This window comes from Aulonocara sp. 'chitande type north' Nkhata Bay, linkage group LG18 (genome assembly GCF_057382095.1).
Source record: "Aulonocara sp. 'chitande type north' Nkhata Bay isolate Kocher_YH1m ecotype deep benthic linkage group LG18, A_spYH_male_GT1.1, whole genome shotgun sequence".
Taxonomy (NCBI): Eukaryota; Metazoa; Chordata; class Actinopteri; order Cichliformes; family Cichlidae; genus Aulonocara; species Aulonocara sp. 'chitande type north' Nkhata Bay.
Genome location: NC_141361.1, coordinates 38239224 through 38259172, shown reverse-complemented (window position 1 = coordinate 38259172; position 19949 = coordinate 38239224). Strand labels below are relative to the sequence as shown.

The window sequence follows — 19949 nt, the reverse complement described above, 5'->3', positions numbered from 1 at the left end:
GCACTATTCACTTATTCACTGTGCAACATTTTCTTCCTCTTTACAAACAGGGGGCCAAAGGAGAGAAAGGCGGTCCAGGACCCAAGGTAGGATCGGAAAAACTCTTTTATCCTAGATGTGATTTGTTGTATCATTTTCATTTCATCTTTCTGTTTTGTTGCTTCCTCTCATGTCTTCCAAATACCATGTTTGTTTCTAAATGTCTGTTTTTGGTAAGGGACTAATGATTCTGCATTATGTGAATTGCAGGGTGAAAGAGGAGCTGATGGCCTCAGTATCCAAGGACCACCTGGGCCTCCTGGGGCTCCTGGACCTGTCATTAATGTACATGATGTACGCACAAACACACAACATGACATTTAATTGAATGAAGACTTAAGATGGAGGCAGCCCAACAAACAACTGTGTGGTCGTAGTGGTAGCTGTGCAGACATGCTGCTTTTTCCATATCTCTGAATATACTAAAGGTGCCCTAATGTCATCATTATATCTTCTGTCTACAGCTGCTCTATAATGTCACAGAGGGTATCCTCAACGTCACAGAGATCAGAGGACCACCCGGGCCTACGGTGCGTAGCTTCAAGTGAACTACAGTGTGTTTTAGGTTCTTTGTTGTTCCGCTCCGTCGTGGAGTATGGATGAAGGGGGTCGTAAATGAACTGATATTAAGATTTTTGCTGCAGCTGCAGGTGTGTTTGGTGAGCTTTTGCTTATGTGTGTGCTTTTCTCTGCATGTGTGTGTGTGTCTGCATGCTGCAGGGTCCTGAGGGATTGCCTGGCAGAGCTGGATTTCCCGTAAGAACATTTTGCTACACCGCTTTTTGTCCCAAATGATTAAATTCAGGAAAACTGGATGTAAATATTTATGTGATTATTCTGGATTCTTTTTCTTTTGCTGTCTTTTGGCTAAATGGGGTAGGTACCAGAGAAATCTTTAAACACACGATTTCATTGCAACCTTTTCTTAATCTTCCAACTTTCATCTCTTCCTAGGGCCCCAGGGGACCAAAGGGAGACATAGGACCTACAGGTATCCAGGGCCCCGCAGGGCTTAAGGTAAGAACTGAATATGAAGATTCATAAAGCATGTTCATATACATTTCGATGCCTATGAAACAACCCTAAACACCTCTCCTCAACATAAACATACATTTAATTTTGACAGGGAGAGAAAGGAGAACCAGGGGTGACAATTGCTGCTGATGGATCTCTCCTGTCTGCACCAAGAGGCCCTCAAGGGCCCAAAGGCACAAAGGTAGCCAACAAGTGACCTTTTTACCCCTAAAAGACTTTCTATATATTTAGTTACTTTGTGGTGAAAGACTTTAATGTATTTAATAATCTGTATCTAATGCTGGAGCCAAATAATGTTTGGTCCCTGTACTAGTTTAAGTGAATTCCTGTTTATGCAGTTCCTGTGCAAGAAACATCTCCTGGATGCATTGGTACGCATGTATGTATCCTGGGGTCATCAGGTGTTTCGGGTCATCATACACCCGCGCCCAGGCGACCCAGCTGGGGGTGATCAGGCTCCGACTTGCATACCAATAGCTACCCGCGGATCAGCCCTTTTAATCCGCAGCCACCTTGTGGCTTTCTCTGCCGCTTCACTCACAGCCTGGATGGCCCTCTTCTTGGCTGCCTCAGCCACACCCACCTGATCGTGATCGTCCTACAAAGCCCCTTCATCCCACTTCTATGGGCTCATAGAATGTCTTCCAGCCTCTTCCCCTGCACTCCTGCACTAGTTCCTGGTACTTGGCACATTTCCTCTCATTGGCCTCCTCGATCCGCTCTTCCCATGGCACTGCGAGTTCCAGCATGATCAGATGTTTTGAGGCCTCAGAAGTGATGATCATGTCTGGCCAAAGGGATGTCTTTACTTAGAGAGGGGGGAAAGTCCAAGTTTACCAGCTTGTCTATAAGAATGTCTGGGATGATGGTATTGAAGGCGGAGCGGAAATTAATGAAGAGCATCCTTACTGATGTCCCAGGATTCTCCAGGTGATGCAGAGTGGAGTGGAGGGCGGTGGAAATTGCATCCTCTGTGGATCTATTTGCCTTATAGGCAAACTGGTGGGGGCGAAGCTGGGTGGGAGGCAGTCCTTTATGTGTTTTAGGACCAGCTTCTCGAAGCACTTTGCAACCACTGGAGTCAGTGCGATGAGTCTGTAGTCACTGAGGCTACTGATGGTGGTGGACTTGGGGACTGGGACTATTGTTGATGATCTCAGGCAGTGAGGGACAGAGGCATGTGTCAGGGAGAGGTTGAATAGTCTGGTGAACACAGGAGCCAGCTGGTCGGCGCAGGCTTTGAGCACTCTAACACGTCGGGGCCAGCAGCTTTCCTCTGCTCTGAACACATTGCGGACCTGATGTTGTTGGAGGCTAAATGTGTGGGGGCTGTGCTCAGAGGACGCTGTGGGCAGGGTGGGTGCATGGTGGGGGTGAATAGTCCAGTTTTGCTGCTCTGATGCCTTTTTTAAGGTCTGCTCTTGCTCTGCTGTACATGTCCTGGTCCCCAGATGTGTATGCAGAGTACAACAGTGCCTGAACCTTGCTTGTCATCCAGGGTTTACGGTTGGGGTAGACCCGGACCAGCTTTTCCGTGGTGACAGTGTCCATGCAGTGTTTGATGTAACCCAGCACTGCGGTTGCGTGAGTCTCTAGGTCATCCTGTTCAAAGACACTCCACTCTGTGAGAGCAAAACAGTCCTGCAATTGAGCGAGAGCTTCCTCAGAAATGGTGTTAATGGTTCTGATGGTGGGCTTTGTCCTTCTCCTGAGTGGTGTGTATGCCGGGACAACGAGTAGGGAGAGGTGGTCGGACATGCTCGGGTGGGGGAGGGGAACACATCTGTAGGCTTAATATTTGAGTAAACATGATCCAGGGTGTTATTTCCACTCGTAGGGCATTTCACATGTTGTACAAATTTAGGCAGCACAGTTCTTAAGCATGCTCTGTTGAAATCCCCTGCAATGATGTGTACTCCCTCTGGGTATGTCCGTTGCTGTTCGGAGATCATGTCGTGCAGGTGTGCAAGGGCTGAGCTAGCATTAGCGTCTGGTGGTATGTAGACTGCTGTTATTAGCACTGCAGGCAGTTCTCTGGGCAAGTAGAAAGGTCTGCACATGACAGACATTGCCTCTATGTCCGGGGAGCAGACTGTGGCGATGATCTTGGTGTTCGTGCACCAGTTGTTATGTGTGTAAATGCACAAACCTCCTCCTCTGCTTTTCCCCGCTGTAGACTTTCTGTCGCTCCGGTGCATTGTGCGGCCTGCTAGCTGCATTGAGGCGTCAGGAATTCCCTCTTGTAGCCATGTCTCCATGAGGACCAGGATGTCGCAGACGATTGGCTGTGCGGCGAGAAGTGGGTTCAGTTCGTCTATTTTGTTGACGACCGAACGTGCATTGGTCAGGAAGATGCTCGGGAGCAGTGGTTTGAAAGGCTGCTTCTTTAGCCTGGCCAGCAGGCCCAACCGGCATCCCCGCTTTTGTTTGCGTTCCTTCCGCCGCCTGCGTTTCTTGGCAGAGCCGATAACAATCCACGGAGCGCCCGATGTTCTCGCTATCTCCGGGGGGATGTTGTGCATCCTCTGATAATCACTGGTAATGGGGATCTGGCTGTTATATCCGATCTTGCATGATTCCAGATGGTTGTAGGAAAATTTGGCTTTACAATAAGAAAAACAAAAGAAGAAGAAAAAGAGGAGAAACGAAAAAGAAAGGCACCTAAGTGGAGAGCATAGAGCCGCTGCATCTGTGCGCGCCGGCATCTTGTCCTATGTGCTGGAGGAACTTTAGCTGTTTACCCAGGTCAGCCCGTAGCTGCCAATCAGAGGCTGTGTTGAGGAGGCCGGTTGTTAACCGTGGACATGCCTGGGATTTCTCTCCAGCCTTAATGAAAGAGATTGCCTTCTTCGGAGCGTGATGGTGCTTGCTGGTGTTGATTGCTGAGGCAATCTGCTCAGCAACGTCTCTGAGCACCTGGTCATGATGCTAATGATACCAAACATTAGCCAGGGCCGTCGGGCTGCTGCTGAGGAGGTGTTCTAGGGTGCCTCTTCCAGACCACAGGGGACAGGCAGATGTCTTGCTCTTCCCCCACACAAGGAGGTTTACTGGGCTTGGCAGGGTGTCGTATACTGCCTGCACGAGGAATCAGACACGGTGGAAGTCCGCCTGAATGATGTTTGCTCAGGTGACCTTGCACTGCAAGGTACTGTCTCACCTTGTCCACGCTCCCTGCCGCCTGAGTCCTACGGCCCTGCTTACTCGCTCATCCTCCTCACCTGCACGGACCTCTTCCTGGAGTAGCTGGTGTCTCTCCTTTCCCTGTGCCCTGCTGACCTGGGCCTTCGGAAGTACCCCAAGCCTGTTCTCCCTGTTGCTAAGACCCCCACCAGTGTCTTCTGTCTTATACGTGACTCTGCCACTTCAACTGCCTTCTCTGCCTTCCACTTTCCTTAAATGAACTATTAACATAGAATACTAACCTCGGTCCCTAAATAATGCAAGTCCTAGTTTTTGTTAACAAGGGTGCCATGAAGGTTGAAACTGAAATTTGCTCAAGGTATAAATAGGTCTAAGTGCTTTTAAGGACCTTTCATGGGTTTTTTAATGAAAAAGAATGACCTAGAATAACATCTTTGTTATTTTATAGAAAGAACTAGTCTGAAACTATGAAAGCAACCCACCGCTGTCATTACTTCCACCTATGTAATTCTCACATTTTGCTGCTTTACTGTGCACAGGGTGACCATGGCTTCCCAGGACCTACTGGACTTACGGTGAGTTTTATGAGAACATCACAGTAAGGAAATTTCTGCTACACATTCATCCTTTATGTATGTTATTACACTGAATATAAGTGTGTGTTTGTTTATTTCAGGGTCCAATAGGACCTCCTGGACAAAAAGGAGAATATGGTTTCCCCGGGCGACCAGTGAGTAATTTTGCATGTTTGATTATTAGGATATGAACGCCTCATCTATAGGTTAAAAGTGTTCTGAACTTGCACATGAAAGTCAAGGGAAACACAGAACCACTGAGTGGAATATACTTGTCAGTGATTAGCAGAACAATGTGTCATGTTTTTCAGCATACTGATTTTTTCCCTAACTAGTCATAATGGGAAATGACAAGCTGCTTGGTGGTTTTCTCCTTTCGATTCACTTTTAAATATAAGAACTACATTCATAACGCTCTTGTTTCTGTGCCTTCAAACACTTTTCTCCCTATCATGCATGCACTCACAGTCCAATGGATTCTGTTCAGTGTTTGGGAAAACCTCTTGAGCCAAAAGTACTGAAGCTTTTCCGTTCTTCCCTCTATGTAGGGGCGACCTGGTATCCCAGGGAGGAAAGGTGACAGAGGAGATTCTGTTGGCCCACCGGTAAGAGAATTAAGGCATGAAGGGATTGCAGAGAGAGAGAGCATTATTTTACACTTAAATCATCCATGAGTAGTATACTGTTGCATTTTATCATCATATCATGAATCATTCTTCAGCCAGTTATTTTACAGCTAGTACATCTGACTATAGTGTGTGGCACAACTGTTGAAACTTCCCAATGTAATCATTGTAATCATAGCGCACATCTCAGCAGCAAAACCCCAGCGCCAAACCCAACAATATGACCCCGTATGAGCAAGCACTTTGGCAACAGCGGGAAGGAAAAACTCCCTTTTAAGAGGAAGCAGCAGGCTGGAGGAGCTTCAATAAATGCCATATATGAAACTGATCTGATGTGTCGAAGTTGATGTCGTGGCCCGTCTAAATTAATCCTCAATATACATTCACACACCAAGACTCAGACATAAGCACAGACACTGGCAGGCCGTTTTTGACATCATTGTAATCGTTTTTTTTGAATAGTCATTGCCATTCTTGTATGTGTGTTTGTAGCGACATCATATTTGTTACAAATAGTTTTATTCTCTGTCTCAGGGACCTCCAGGTCCTCCCGGCCCACCTGGACTTCCAGGAAGAATTATTGGTCTGAATGGAGTAAGTATGACTCAGAGAAGCAAAACATCAGTCACTAGCATATTTACTGGCCAGTTTATAAGGCAGTTGCACTTCCTATATTAATTCCATCTCAAACTCCAGAGAATAGGTGGGGAGTGTCAACATCAGCAAGGACCTGGTTCTGAATGATGACTGATCATTTGTGTCCCTGTGTTACTGTTCTCACATCTCACACATGTGCAAAGCAGACAGGGACAGCATAGAGAGTGCACGATGACATCAGCGGACAGCAAAAGTATTAGTTCTGATTAGGTTCAAGTCTTTTTATGAATAATACCAGTTTATATAACCAGCAAGAACTGACAATATTGCAAACCAGAACTACCAAATCTTACATGGTTTTTGCCTCAATTCATAATTCAGGATTTACTCACTGGTTTTAACTCACCACCTTAGAGTACCTTAAAAATATGTCTGGCTGAATTTTCCTGACTAGTTACGAGTTTTATCCTGCTTGTTGAAGAGTGTTGACATTTTTAATAAATGCTGCCAAAATTTCAGTAAGTTATAAGCAGCCGATTGTCTCTCTGTATAAACTTTTATACATAAAAAGTGGTAAACGTGGAAAAACATGACTAATGCTCGTGTGCAGGTTATGATCGTGACTCATTTAACATGGTGGGTGATTGACTTGTAGTCTGATTCCGCTGCTCTTCTTTGAATCTTAAAGACAGTGTTCCCGGTGCGCCCCAGACCGCATTGCAAAATGGGACGAGTAAGTCTGAGTCTGACCATCTGATTGGTTCATTTCAGTTGGAAGTTGGTGGTTCTGTTGGTGTGAGGGTGTCACAGCATGGCAGCTCTCTGGTGTGGGCCTCAACCCATTCCCCATTTCCTCTCCGTGTTTTTCTTCCCTTCATTTTGTCCTTCTTTGCTCTCCTAATGGTTTTTGAAAAGGCAACATGAATGTGGAGCTGGCCCTAATTCCTCTGGCTTTAACATGTGGTTGTTTTGTATTCTGTATATGATTCATAACTAGATTACCAAAAACATTTTCTTCAAATTACCCAAAGACCAATTCATATATTTTGGTACCATCAGTACCTCTTACTTCACTTATACTTCAATCCAATCTTTCCACTCAGTACAAACACTGATATGCCAGATGTTAAAGGGGGGCGGGGTCTAAATTCTGCTTGCCTTCTCTGTTTCTTCCCCTAATCATCGTCTCAGGAAGAGGATGCTGTGTAAACCTTTGAAAAGAAGAAGGAAACAGACATCCTTTTACTGCATGTAGATCAGAATTGGTTCAATCAATTGGAGAAAAAAAACAGTCTGTGTGGAGGTGGTCACTTCTATTTTTAACAACCTTTTTCTTATTGTAATGAAATAATGATAAACCCATCTCTGATCTACGTGTTCTCAGATAAACAAGGTTCGTGACCTTCAGTACCTTCTGTCGTGGTGCTGAGTGTTTGGTTTGGTTGAGCCTTCTCTTAGAAGTGACACCATGTGGAGACATGGTGTGCTGAAAACACCACGATGACTGCTTGGCTAAACTTACTTGGAATTAAAAATGTTTTTTAGGTAGTTAATGAAGTGCAGTAACAGGACATTCTCTGTGCAAATGGCCTCTCTGCCATCTGTCAGAGGGCTTTGGGAGGTCTTCAAGTCGACTTTTGTTAAAAGTCATCCTTCAATGAAAAGCTTAAATCCACCATAATTTTTTCATCAGCCTTTTATAACACGTTGCTTGCTTGAACCTTAATCCTACATTTTAACCCAGGATGAGTGCTGCAGTCTGTAGCATGCATCCCTTGTATTTAACAGGTGTTTATGTAATCCTGACAATAATTTTTAGCTTTGATCTGCTTGTCTTTTTTACAATAATCCATTGTTTTTACCACAGTCTCTGATTGTGACTTTTGACTTTGCAAATTAACTTTCTGATGTTCACTTGTTTGTTCTGTTGTGTAACCCGACTGTAAATGTGTATAAGGGCCAGCTTCCCAACACAAATGTTATCTCAATGACGATGTATTTGTGCATAGGAGTCAATGACAAGGGGACATTCAGCTGGACCTAAAGGAGACAAAGGAGATGAGGGATTACCTGGGGAGCCAGGAACTCCTGGTGAGATCTTAAGATGACAGGATAGTGGACAGTGGTGGAAGTTCATTTTAAATATGGTCAATGTATCATGAGGCCAAAGTATATGGAAGTTCTGTCTATCAGCTGACAGTTCACACCACATGTTCTGCTGCTTGCTTTGTGTGATTTGATATGTGTAATTTTTCTTCTTAGGGCTCACATTTCCAGATGGAAATGTGGTGAGTACTCACGTACAACACATAATACACAGTCGTGGTAAAAAAAAAAAAGTACATCTGCTTGGTTTTGCGTATCAGGACAAATTATTAAAATAATCTAGGAAGTAATAACTTTTCAAAGTACGGTAGTTTAAATGTATAACTTCTCAGATGTAACAACTTTAAACTATAAAACCAAGCTAACGCACAAACAAAACATTAAAACTGACAAACTGGCACTTGTTAAGCATTTAAGACTGAAATATGTGCTAATACACTAGAAATGCACCTTGACGGTGGCAGAGTGGTGAATCCTGAGTACTCTTTTGATCTCTCAGGGGACTAAAGGTGATCAGGGATACAAAGGTCAGAAGGGAGAAAAAGGGGATGCGGGCCTGCCTGGTCCTCTGGGGATCCCAGGGAGGTCAGGCCTTGTGGTAAGTTAAGCTATGTGGTAAAAATACTATTCTAGAACAGGAGGTTATTTAAAAAAATATTTTAAAATGATTATTTGTAAAAGCTGATCCGGCTTCTGGCCAAAGCTGTGCAAATTATACCACTCTTTTACAATGAATTGAATTCTTCTGTTGTTTCTCTAGGGTCCGAAAGGCGAATCCATTGTTGGTCCAATGGGTCCTACTGGTTCTCCTGGTCAGCCTGGACCTCCAGGATTTGGACGGTCTGGACCTCAAGGTCCGCCTGGCCCTCCTGGGCCCCCAGGACCACCCCCTCCATACGGATCAAGTATGTGTGTCTATAAAGTTAAAACAAGTACCAAGTCACAGCCTGTACTACATGTGTATTGATTTTATGAGTTTAAAGTAATTGTGTTGTCATCAGCTGTCAGTGTCCCCGGCCCTCCCGGTCCTCCTGGTCCACCAGGCTCTCCAGGATATGCAAACTTTGTAAGAAACTGCTGAGGTGTAACCATACTTGGAATAAATGGAGAATCAAATGATTAGCTAACATTTTAAAGTGTCATCACTGATGCTCTGATGGTTTGTGTTCAGGTTACCAGCTATAAGACAATCCACGCCCTCACCCAAGAGGCACACCATGCTGCTGAAGGTACCTTGGCATATGTGTCTGAAAGGGGAGGCGAGCTGTACATCAGAGCACGCAATGGTTGGCACAAGATCCAGGTGTGTAGGACGAGACCAGAAAGATTCAATATCTTTCAGGATATAATATCCTCTATAAGATCATCGTCCGCTGCATCTTCCTGTGAAGCTTCTACTTTCAAATCACTGTCCAAAAGAATTGATTTGTCCTCTTGTACTGTAGAGTTTCACCACACGTCTCAAACATGTGCAAACAGCAACATTATAGTCTCCTTCAAACTGCTTTTAGCGGTATAGCATAGAGCAGGGTTGTCCAACACCAGTCCTCGAGAGCTACTGTCCTGCAGCTTTTAGACGCATCCTTGTTCCGACACACCTGAATCAAATGAATGGCTTGTTATCAGGCCTTTGCCAAACTTGATGGCTGCTGAAGAGGTAATCCCACCATTTGATTGAGCTGTGTTGGAGTAGGGATGCATCGAAGAGCCGCAGGACAGTAGCTCTCGAGGACTGGTGTTGGACACCCCTGGCCTAGAGTTTCCAAACCTGAAGGAGACATTTTATGCCAAGAATGCGAACAGAAAGTACCTAATGGTTCCTCTGGATTACCGTCAGCCAGAGATGATGGGCATCACTTATCAACTTTGACCCAAGATGCTTCAATTGTGTGTGTTCAGTATTACATATATGTGTTTTGTTTTGATTATTCAAGTAATGTATTATTTTGTAAGCTTGTCTTGTGTTTTCACTTGTCTGTTATTTGTTCCGATTATTTGCTCAAATATTTATTGAAAGGACTTTGCAATAATTTATTTAAATGAATAACTGAAGTGCTATGTGCAAAAATGCTGGACTGGACATCATTTTATATCAAACACTATATAAAATACAAATATTACTGTATTCTTCTCTTTGGATTTTGCCAGTGTGTCCTATTAATGCTGGTGGTAGTTTGTGTCTCACTGACATCAAGAGTAAACTGCAGTGTGTGTGTGTGTGTGTGTGTGTGTGTGTGTGTGTGTGTGTGTTCTGTGTCAGCTCGGAGAGTTAATCCATTATGAACCTTCATCAGACACATCTCAGTCCCTCAGCAGACCCGGAGAATGGAGTAGAGCCCATAGGATGCACAGCCAGGTCCAAACACCAATGCGCACACACTGGAACCTCACTGAACAGAACTTTGAAAGCAACTTAAAAAAAAAAAATTAATTCAAAGTTGTTGTTTTTTTGTTTTTGTTTTTTAAAAACACACTTATCCAACTTTTTTGTTGAACAGGAGCTGCAGGAGGGAAGCAGAGGATACCAGCACAGTTATAACCTGCTACCACAGCATTTCAATGCAGTCTCTGGGGTGAGTCCAAACACATATTAGGCATACTCATCACAAATGAAGCCCAATTCCAAACCCAGAGGGTGAAAATGAATTGGCTCACTGGAGGCCTTTCAGATTTTATATTTCATCTGTAATGAAGAGCACATCAGGTATGACTGAGAATACTTTCTCTAATCTTTGTGCTCCATTTCTCTTTCGTCTAGCTTCATCTCGTAGCACTGAACGCCCCGCTCAAAGGAGATATGCGTGGCATCCGCGGAGCAGACTTCCAGTGTTACCAACAGGCACGCGCCGTGGGGCTCACCTCCACATACAGAGCCTTCCTGTCATCACACCTTCAGGACCTGGCAACCATTGTCAGAAAGGCTGACCGCAATGACATGCCCGTGGTTAATCTGAGGGTGAGCAGGTTTCATAGCACTACACAATACATGATGCAACACTTGGCTTTCTTTTCCAGCAGGAATATTTTCAGTATCAAATAAAATAGAGAGTAAAAGCGAGTGGCACATTTAAAAGATAGAAAACAAAAAAATATGTCTTGTAAGTAGTGTAAGAAGAGAAATTTAAGATACTCTATAATACAACCTGCAAACCCCTAGTAACACTGTGAAACAACATTGTAAGAAGGGGAAGTTAGTATGCTCTACAGGACATACTATAATAACAGTTGTGATAATCTAAGAAGGGGAAGTATTGTTCCTTCCTTGTTCCACTGCACCTACATCTTTAGTAGTAGTATTTTTAGGTATCAGAAATTAGACCCAAATTCAAAGGAATTACACGGATATCAAACCTTAACCCTGAGTGCATTATGTGGTTTTCTTCAAACAAAGAACAGATTATTCCACAAAGTAGAAGTGATATATTTTCTGGGGTTTTGTTTTTCTCATTTAAAACACATTATTTTTAACAGTTGGCATCTTCTTAAGCAAGTTTTTCCCCCTGTCCTGCCCTCAGGGTCAAGTGTTGTTCAATAGTTGGATGTCCATCTTCTCTGGGAATGGAGGCGTGTTTGATCCGTCCACACCCATCTTCTCCTTTGATGGACGCAATATAATGAGTGACTCGGCTTGGTAAGTGGGTGGGGGAAAGTACGTGTAGCAAAGGAATGAAAAATGATGCCATTTGCCAAAAATGATTAATTTATGAGTTCCAGTTGGGCTAAAATGCTGAATAGAACGATTTTTATGATGTACAGGCCATAAATTTCATGTTCATGTGGACAGCAGCTCTCACTCAGATGAACAGTGGTACTGGCAAATGCATTTACGAGCACTTTTTAAGCATTTATGAGAACATGATGGAAGATGGAGAGTTTTTTTGTTGTCTTTTATTGAGAGTGAAAAAACAGTTTTCTCAGTCAGTTGGCAAATTGATCAGAAATACCAAAATCCTGCTCCATTCCTCAACTCACAGAAGGTTCTGGTGATATATAGCTTCTTTGTCAGCCTGCATAAATTCTCCTGTTTGTGCTGCGGGGGGTCAGTTATGAAAAGGTAATAAAGCCAGATAAACTTTGGTTGAACTGGACTATTGATGAATAAAGTCATCAATAGTCACATCCATCTCTCATATATAGTCACAGGCATTTTTAATTAAAGGTACAGTCAGGCGTTTGAGTTTGTTCTGTCTTCAAACAAATGACTCCATTCTCATAAACTTAGAAATAATCCGCAAAAAACACATAGTGGGTTTGTAAAAGCAGCCATGTTGCCCCATCTCCATAAACACAACGGCCACGATGGACATTGCCATTACACCTGATTGTGTTTTATGTATGTGATTAGTGACCAGCCACATATGTAGTATGCCAGTCAAGAGGAAAGAACTGATAGACATTCGGGTTTCATAAAGGCAAATTTGAATTGCTTATTTACACCCAATATTTTCAGAATTACTTAGACAGCTGACCCTCCTGCCTTCAGGCAGCTGCAAAGAACCAGCTAAACACCCAGTTATGAATGTTATGAAGAATGTTAGCCTCGAATGTCCTAAAAATCAGCGCCCCCGATAAACAGTTTGGTTACATTTTCACATCAAATACGGGCTTATTCAATAAGTGTCAGAGGCCAACAGTGTTAGAGCCACTTAAAGGAAAGTTTCACTAATGTTAACTCACAGCAGCTAACAGCAGCTAACAGCAGCTAACTCACCTCAGTTTCCCCGTCATTGGTCAGAAATGAGCTTGCATCAGACTCCTCTGAGTTTTATAGCCTCCTTCAGCCTAAATAGTCATGGATGTTTCTCAACCAGCATTGACAGCTGAGGTAAACACTCTAAATTTTATGCTTTTGGCTGACTTTGTCCTACAGTAGCCACCATAGCTAGGATTATGCACTTGAATTGAGAAGGGTAAAAAAGAAGAAGTCATTTGACTGCAATCTACTGACATCTAGTGGTGAGATTTTTCACACTTTAACAAGCGTTCTTAAACCAATAAACTCAGGCCGCAGTGAGCAGACTTCATGAATTCATAAACCAAAGAAATATTTTATTTTTCCTACTGTCACTAATCTGTGCCAGTGTATGCCATGCGATGAACTAAGAAGCACAGAAAAGCAAAGGCATGTGTTGCATTAGCCTGACAGTTTTATCAATCAGCTAAGAGTGATATTCAAAATTATAGTTTTAGTTGTAGAGTTAGGAGCTCATAAGGAGTAACTCTCGGATTCAGTTTGGTCCTAATAACACACGAATGGGAAGCTTCTTACCTCAAGGCACCAGGAGATGATGCACCTGTCTAATTTTAGATAATGAGGAGACAGGAGTAGCAAAAAGTTGAACTGTTGTATAACAGTGCATCTTAAAGCACAAAGAAAACATTAACTAAAGCTGCCCAGTAAGTTCAATATTTCCTTGTAAAGAAGAATACTGGTCAGTCTTCCAGCTGGACAGGCAAAACCATGTGGAGAACTCAGACACAAGAATGTGCAAACTTCACACACACAGGCTCTTTCTGCTGTGAACTGCCTTCAAAGAAGTAGCTGCAGTCGACCTCAATGCCCTTGTCTTCCATTTGTCCGTCTTTACCTAAACTGCTATAGCACAGGGACGGTCTGTGTAAAATCCACACCAAGTCTCTCTCCGTTTTCCCATAGGCCAGAGAAGCTGGTTTGGCATGGCTCCAGCACCACGGGCATCCGCCTGACCACTAACTACTGCGAGGCCTGGAGGACAGCGGACATGGCGGTGACGGGTCAGGTTGCCCTGCTGCAGACGGGACGACTGTTAGGGCAGCACGTGCGCGCCTGCTCCAACCACTATGTAGTGCTGTGTATAGAAAACACATATGTGGGCAACATGCATCAAAGGAGGAACTGAGCAAACAAACACACACACATAAACACATGCAGGCATGATCTAAGTAGAAGATGTGACACATGAATGGGAAACACATGCGGGCACATAATGATGTACTTCAGCTCCCACATGCAAACATACCGAGAAACACTCCCACACTAACATGCATTCACATTTAAAGAGGACTTATCATACTCATTTCCAGCTCCATATTTTTATTTTTGGACTGTGCTAGAGTAACTTTGCTTTATTCACAATCCAAAGTAATCCTTATTTATCTTATACTGAGGAAGCACTTCAGTGCAGCCACGCCCCTTCTAAGAAGTTTCTTCTGATTGGCTGCCACTCATAAACACCGAATTCAGAATTCAGTAGCAGGTGGGTGGGACTTTTACACTCACAGTCTGAACTGCGATATGACGAGATCCTCTCAAATTCATTAAAAGGCCCAGAGACTGAACCTTTGGCCTCATTATTTGGTCATCCTTGTAACACTGTAACAACAAAAATATGATAGAATTAGGCTTAAAAATAAGACAAAAAAGGAAGAGCAGTAGGTCCTCTTTAAGTTTTCTTTGTATTGGTTTCATGTTTAGTTCCCACTCGAAGCCGGATTTAAGCCTGCGGGTCTTACATGTCTGTCCGTGTCTAGATTTTTCTTAGCCGTCTGCATCAAACAGGCTACAGTTACCATGCATAAATTTGTCTGCAAGACCAAGTGAGAATGAAGGGCTTCAAATTAAAATGAGGTCATAATCATATATGTACTTTATTGGAGATTAAAAAAAACGTGTCAGTATTTTTTTAAACAGCAGGGGCTGTCAATTCAAATATTAGTCATATTGAAACCGTGCTTTCATTGTGAGCTACGTCTGATGCTTTTAGTGAGCCTGTGCGTCAGCAGCAGGGCAGTGTATGCCACAGTGAGTCAAAATGAACCAATGTGTGTTTGAGTTCACTGGTACCAAAGTTTCCCAAACACATTTGAAGCATGTGGAAACAGCTGTACACACGTCTTAGACTTTAGTCACTAACTAATGACTGATGTGTCACCAGAAAATGGCACGAGTGTTAATTTCTTACATCCGGGGATGAATGACGGATGAATGGGGGATTTGGCAAGCAGGGGAAAAACACTCAACAGACACTTCATTAGATATACTGGTTAAACTAGTCATCAATCTCATGGCATTAACTGTAGACATGGTCAACTGGACTTGAAGTTTAAAACAAACACCAAAATGTGGAAGAAAGGTGAAAAAAGAAAGAAAGGTTTAAGTCTGAATGTGGCACGGTTGTTGGTATTCCAGAAACTGCTGATCTACTGGATTTTCAGGGTTTATGGAAAATTATGATAGGTAGACACCAGTAACTCAAATAGCTATTTGTTACAAACAAAGGATGTAGAAGAGCATCTCTGAACACATGACATTAAAGCAGATTGGCTACAGCAGCAGAAGACCACACCCTCTGCTACTCCTATTGGCTAAGAACAGGAATCTGAGGCTACAGGTCACACAGGCTCACAGTAGCAGGCTGGAAAAACCTTGCCTTGTCTGATGAGTTTTGATTTCTGCTTCAACATTCAGGTGATAGGGTCACAGGTAATCTCAAACTGATTCTTGAACATGACTATGAGTTCACCTGATCCCAATCTGGTAGAGCACCTTAGAAATGTAGAATGGGAGATTCACATCATGGAAATTTGCAGCAGCTCTGCAAAGCAGGGTCCAAACTTGTATTGGCGAAGTGTAACTAACGACGTGGATTTGTTTTCCTTTTGGTCAACTGACTTCCACTGCTGCTGGGACTGAGGTTTACAGCTCTATGAGGATTTAGCTGACGGCACTCTATGATATATAAAAGCAGTGATACTAACAAGGACAATCCTTTTTAAATTCGTCCTTGATCTGTCACAGTGTAGCCTGTCGGATAGCCTTTGTCCTTGTGTTTTCTTCCTTTTTTTAACATTACATTTTAATCTGATATTGAAAACATTAATCTTTTTTTTAAAGCATGATAAGACTACAACAATAAAAAAGTACAGGTGATACTGAAGGCTTCAGCATAGGCTAACTGCACTATGATGCCCCCTGCTGTAAAACCACCAGTTTTGTTTACACCATTTTTTTTCCAAAGCTTAGTCCTACAAATTCAATTTCTTTTGTTCTGCGTCCTTTAATAAAAGTTCATCATTAACACATCTCTTTTGAAGTAACAATATTAGAGTGGACATCAACATTAATATGTACTGTAGCAGGACCTAGCGTGAAAACAGTCAGCTCACATTCAGATTTGGTTGTGTGAGGTTGGAACATGTATGTATATAAATATATATATGTATGTGTTGTTCAGGTGTTGTTTATTTTTTACTCTGTAGGTTTTGTATGAAGCACACTAAAAGACAGAAGGCCTCCTCCCACCGCGCTTTCACTGAGGCGTAGCTTGTTTTTCTGTTGTCTGACTTTAATGTCTCTGTTCAAACAAAACTTGAGGTTCTGAGGAAAAAACTGACGGTTTGTACTGACTGACTGGTGCTCACTGAATAAAATGTCACGTGGTGGTTTTTTTGCTTTTTTTTTTTTTTATAAGTTGTGGCTCATTTATGTCCTCCAACATGTGTTCAACAAAATCATCAAATGTCATGCAGAAGAACCAACGAGAACATTGGTAAGCTAGCAAAAAAAACAGCTTTTTATGTAAACTGCTGCATTGTCATTTAGCTTTGAAGAAGTGCATTTTATATTCGGAATCGTACATTTAACCAATTTCTTTCCCCCACAGTTAGCAGTTTGCAGATGCATCACGTATCAGTAGTAGTTCTCAATGAGAGGCTAAAACATGTTGTAACAGTCACAGTAATTAGTAATCAGGAATTTTTAAAATGTTAGCTAATATTACCCTATTAGTCAAAGCCCCTGAAAGCACCAGACTTGTGTGAATATGAATTCATATTTAATCTTTCATTTATATGAAGTTTAGACAAGTGGATGTGGAATTTTTTCTTTTTTGCTAGGAAAACAGGAAATGGGCACAGAAATGTACTAAATCATCCAAATGTACACTCAACAAAAATATAAACGCAACACTTTTGTTTTTGCTCCCATTCCCCATGGGATGGACGTAGAGACCTAAAATTCATTCCAGATACACAATATAACCATCCCTCCCAAACAGTGGTCACAAATCAGTCCAAATGTGTGGTAGTGGGCACATCTGCTATATTGAGATAATCCATCCCACCTCACAGGTGTGCCACATCAGGATGCTGATCTGACATCATGAGTAGTGCACAGGTGTACCTCAGACTGCCCACAACAAAAGGCCACCCTGGAATGTGCAGTTTTTTGCGCTATTGGGGGTCTGGGGACCCAGAACCGGTCAGTATCTGGTGTGACCACCATTTGCCTCATGCAGTACAACACATCGTCGCATGGAGTCTATCAGATTGTCAATTGTGGCCTGTGGAATGTTGGTCCACTCCACTTCAATGGCTGTGCGAGGTTGTTGGATATTCGTGGGAACTGGTACACGCTGTCGTATACGCCGGTCAAGCACATCCCGAACATGCTCAATGGGTGACATGTCCGGTGAGTATGCTGGCCATGCAAGAACTGGGACATTCTCAGCTGCCATCTGCCCTGAACAATGTGAACCATGATTCATCCGTGAAGCGCACACCTCTCCAACGTGCCAGACGCCATCGAATGTGAGCATTTGCCCACACAAGTCTGTTACGGCGACGAGCTGGAGTCAGGTCAAGACCCCGATGAGGACGACGGGCATGCAGTTGAGCGTCCCTGAGACGGTTTCTGACAGTTTGTGCAGAAATTGTTTGGTTGTGCAAACCAATTGTTCCAGCAGCTGTCTGGGTGGCTGGTCTCAGACGATCTTGGAGGTGAACCTGCTGGATGTGGAGGTCCTGGGCTGGTGTGGTTACACGAGGTCTGCGGTTGTGAGGCCGGTTGGATGTGCTGCCATATTCTCTGAAACGCCTGTGGAGACGGCTTATGGTTGAGAAATGAACATTCAATGCACGGGCGACAGATCTGGTTGACATTCCTGCTGTCAGCATGCCAATTGCACGCTCCCTCATTGCTTGTGGCATCTGTGGCATTTTGCTGTGAGACAAAACTGCACATTCCAGGGTGGCCTTTTGTTGTGGGCAGTCTGAGGTACACCTGTGCACTACTCATGATGTCAGATCAGCATCCTGATGTGGCACACCTGTGAGGTGGGATGGATTATCTCAATATAGCAGATGTGCCCACTACCACACATTTGGACTGATTTGTGACCACTGTTTGGGAGGGATGGTTATATTGTGTATCTGGAATGAATTTTAGGTCTCTACGTCCATCCCATGGGGAATGGGAGCAGTAACAAAGGTGTTGCGTTTATATTTTTGTTGAGTGTACATCGAAATAACGCAAAAGTAGAGCTTGTGAACACAAGCAGCGCAGCCTGATCTCTCTTAGGCAAGCTTTCTTGTCATTTCAGAAATAGTTCTGTGTTTTGAAGGACATACTGAAGATCTTTGGATGTTGGCTGACTTTAGTTGGGTTTTCTCTTAGAACCTTGAACTCTGGGTTCTACCCAGCAGTGTGTTTGGGATAACTGTCATGTTGGATCAAAATCTGACTGTATTTTCAGTGTTTATAGTTCCATCAGTTTTAGCAAGATCCCCAGCTCCAAATCATGGTATAGCCTCCACCATGTTTTACAGATGGTTCTACAGTCACAGTTGTACCTCTGTCCTAACCTCCTCCACAAAGATTGACATCCACCAAAAATTTCAAATCTGGATTAATCACTTCATAAGACATGTTGCCACTTCTTTTCAGTCAAACTTTGGTCTAATTTGACATACCACAGGCTCTTCTCTCGGATCTCTTCCCTGTTACCTTTAAAGGTACAGTTAGCTATTTTTTGAGATTATATAATAATAAATAATATCATCATCATAAATATATACTATTAGAGTAATTTTACCATTTCACTGTCTGTAACTGTAAAAAAAATTTTAAACAAACTTTAATTTTAGGTTTATGAGAATTCATCTACTAACATACATAACATTGCCAAAGATAGAGGAGAAAAAAAAAGCTTGTAGGCGTTTGTGTGCCATGGAGGCAAATTTTAATTTGTGCCAACACTTTCAGAAAGAAGATATGAGGGAGCATAGCTATGTTTTATCTTCGGAGGTCTCCTTCACCAAAGAGGTGAAAACATGAAGGAAAGAAACAACCTGACCGACATTTTAATAAAACACCATCTCATCCCTCCTCACCTCAACAGTCAACTCCAGAAGTAAAGTTGGGGCTCTAACACAATGTTTCTCTATTCCCAATATTTCACAATTACTTAATGTTAGTAGTAGCGATAGGAATCAACAAAGTACAAATACTTTGTTACTGTACTTAAGTGGATCTGTAGCTTATTTTCTGACAACTTTTTACTTTTACTCTGTAAATTTTTCTGAAAATAGTTGTACTTTTTACTCCTTACATTTTCAAAACAGGCTTATTACGTTAGTTTCAACGGTATTATTTATAGCATTCATACTTTGTCCATAAGTTGTGGTGGCCTGTCATCAGCTTCTAGCTGGCGCTAAAGAAGAGGAGCGAGCGTAAGGGGAATAACATTTTTTTAACCAACAAGTAATTTCAAATGCAACGTTTCTGTCCACACAGACAGTTTGTACAGTCTGTTATTCAAATGTTGCATAAAAATACTTCACAGAATTTTACCTTTATACTGTCTAGAATAAAGACATACAGCCTTCTCCAGGGTAAACAGACCAGTTTCTTACCTGGCATGCTGACTGTTTGCTGAGGTAAACATACTCAGTTTTTAAAGTGATTTTTTCTGGGGGGGGGGGGGGGGGGGGGAGATTGTAAAACAATGCAAATTACTAAATCGACACATTACTTTTTTGACTCCTGATTTATTGCAAAGTTTTGATATTA

The 19949-nt window shown here is 42.7% G+C and overlaps 1 protein-coding gene across 5 annotated transcripts in view; it reads left to right on the top strand.

The window, feature by feature from the left end:
• col15a1b (collagen, type XV, alpha 1b) overlaps positions 1-16557 on the top strand; it is a 41113-nt gene extending 24556 nt beyond the window's left edge. For 3 of the 5 annotated variants that reach the window (XM_086271081.1, XM_086271083.1, XM_086271080.1), the window contains 22 exons: positions 51-86; positions 250-333; positions 504-569; positions 760-795; positions 994-1056; positions 1166-1255; positions 4758-4793; positions 4895-4948; positions 5342-5398; positions 5954-6013; positions 6705-6749; positions 8026-8107; positions 8279-8304; positions 8622-8720; positions 8883-9027; positions 9124-9188; positions 9294-9425; positions 10383-10478; positions 10621-10695; positions 10881-11078; positions 11638-11753; positions 13779-16557. In XM_086271081.1, coding sequence (XP_086127207.1) covers positions 51-86; positions 250-333; positions 504-569; positions 760-795; positions 994-1056; positions 1166-1255; positions 4758-4793; positions 4895-4948; positions 5342-5398; positions 5954-6013; positions 6705-6749; positions 8026-8107; positions 8279-8304; positions 8622-8720; positions 8883-9027; positions 9124-9188; positions 9294-9425; positions 10383-10478; positions 10621-10695; positions 10881-11078; positions 11638-11753; positions 13779-14001 — 1884 coding nt within the window. In that variant the 3' untranslated portion in view covers positions 14002-16557. The remainder of the gene's footprint in view (positions 1-50; positions 87-249; positions 334-503; positions 570-759; positions 796-993; positions 1057-1165; positions 1256-4757; positions 4794-4894; positions 4949-5341; positions 5399-5953; positions 6014-6704; positions 6750-8025; positions 8108-8278; positions 8305-8621; positions 8721-8882; positions 9028-9123; positions 9189-9293; positions 9426-10382; positions 10479-10620; positions 10696-10880; positions 11079-11637; positions 11754-13778) is intronic. The other 2 variants (XM_086271082.1, XM_086271084.1) reach the window with 1 other exon arrangement.
• The last annotated feature ends 3392 nt before the right edge of the window (positions 16558-19949 follow it).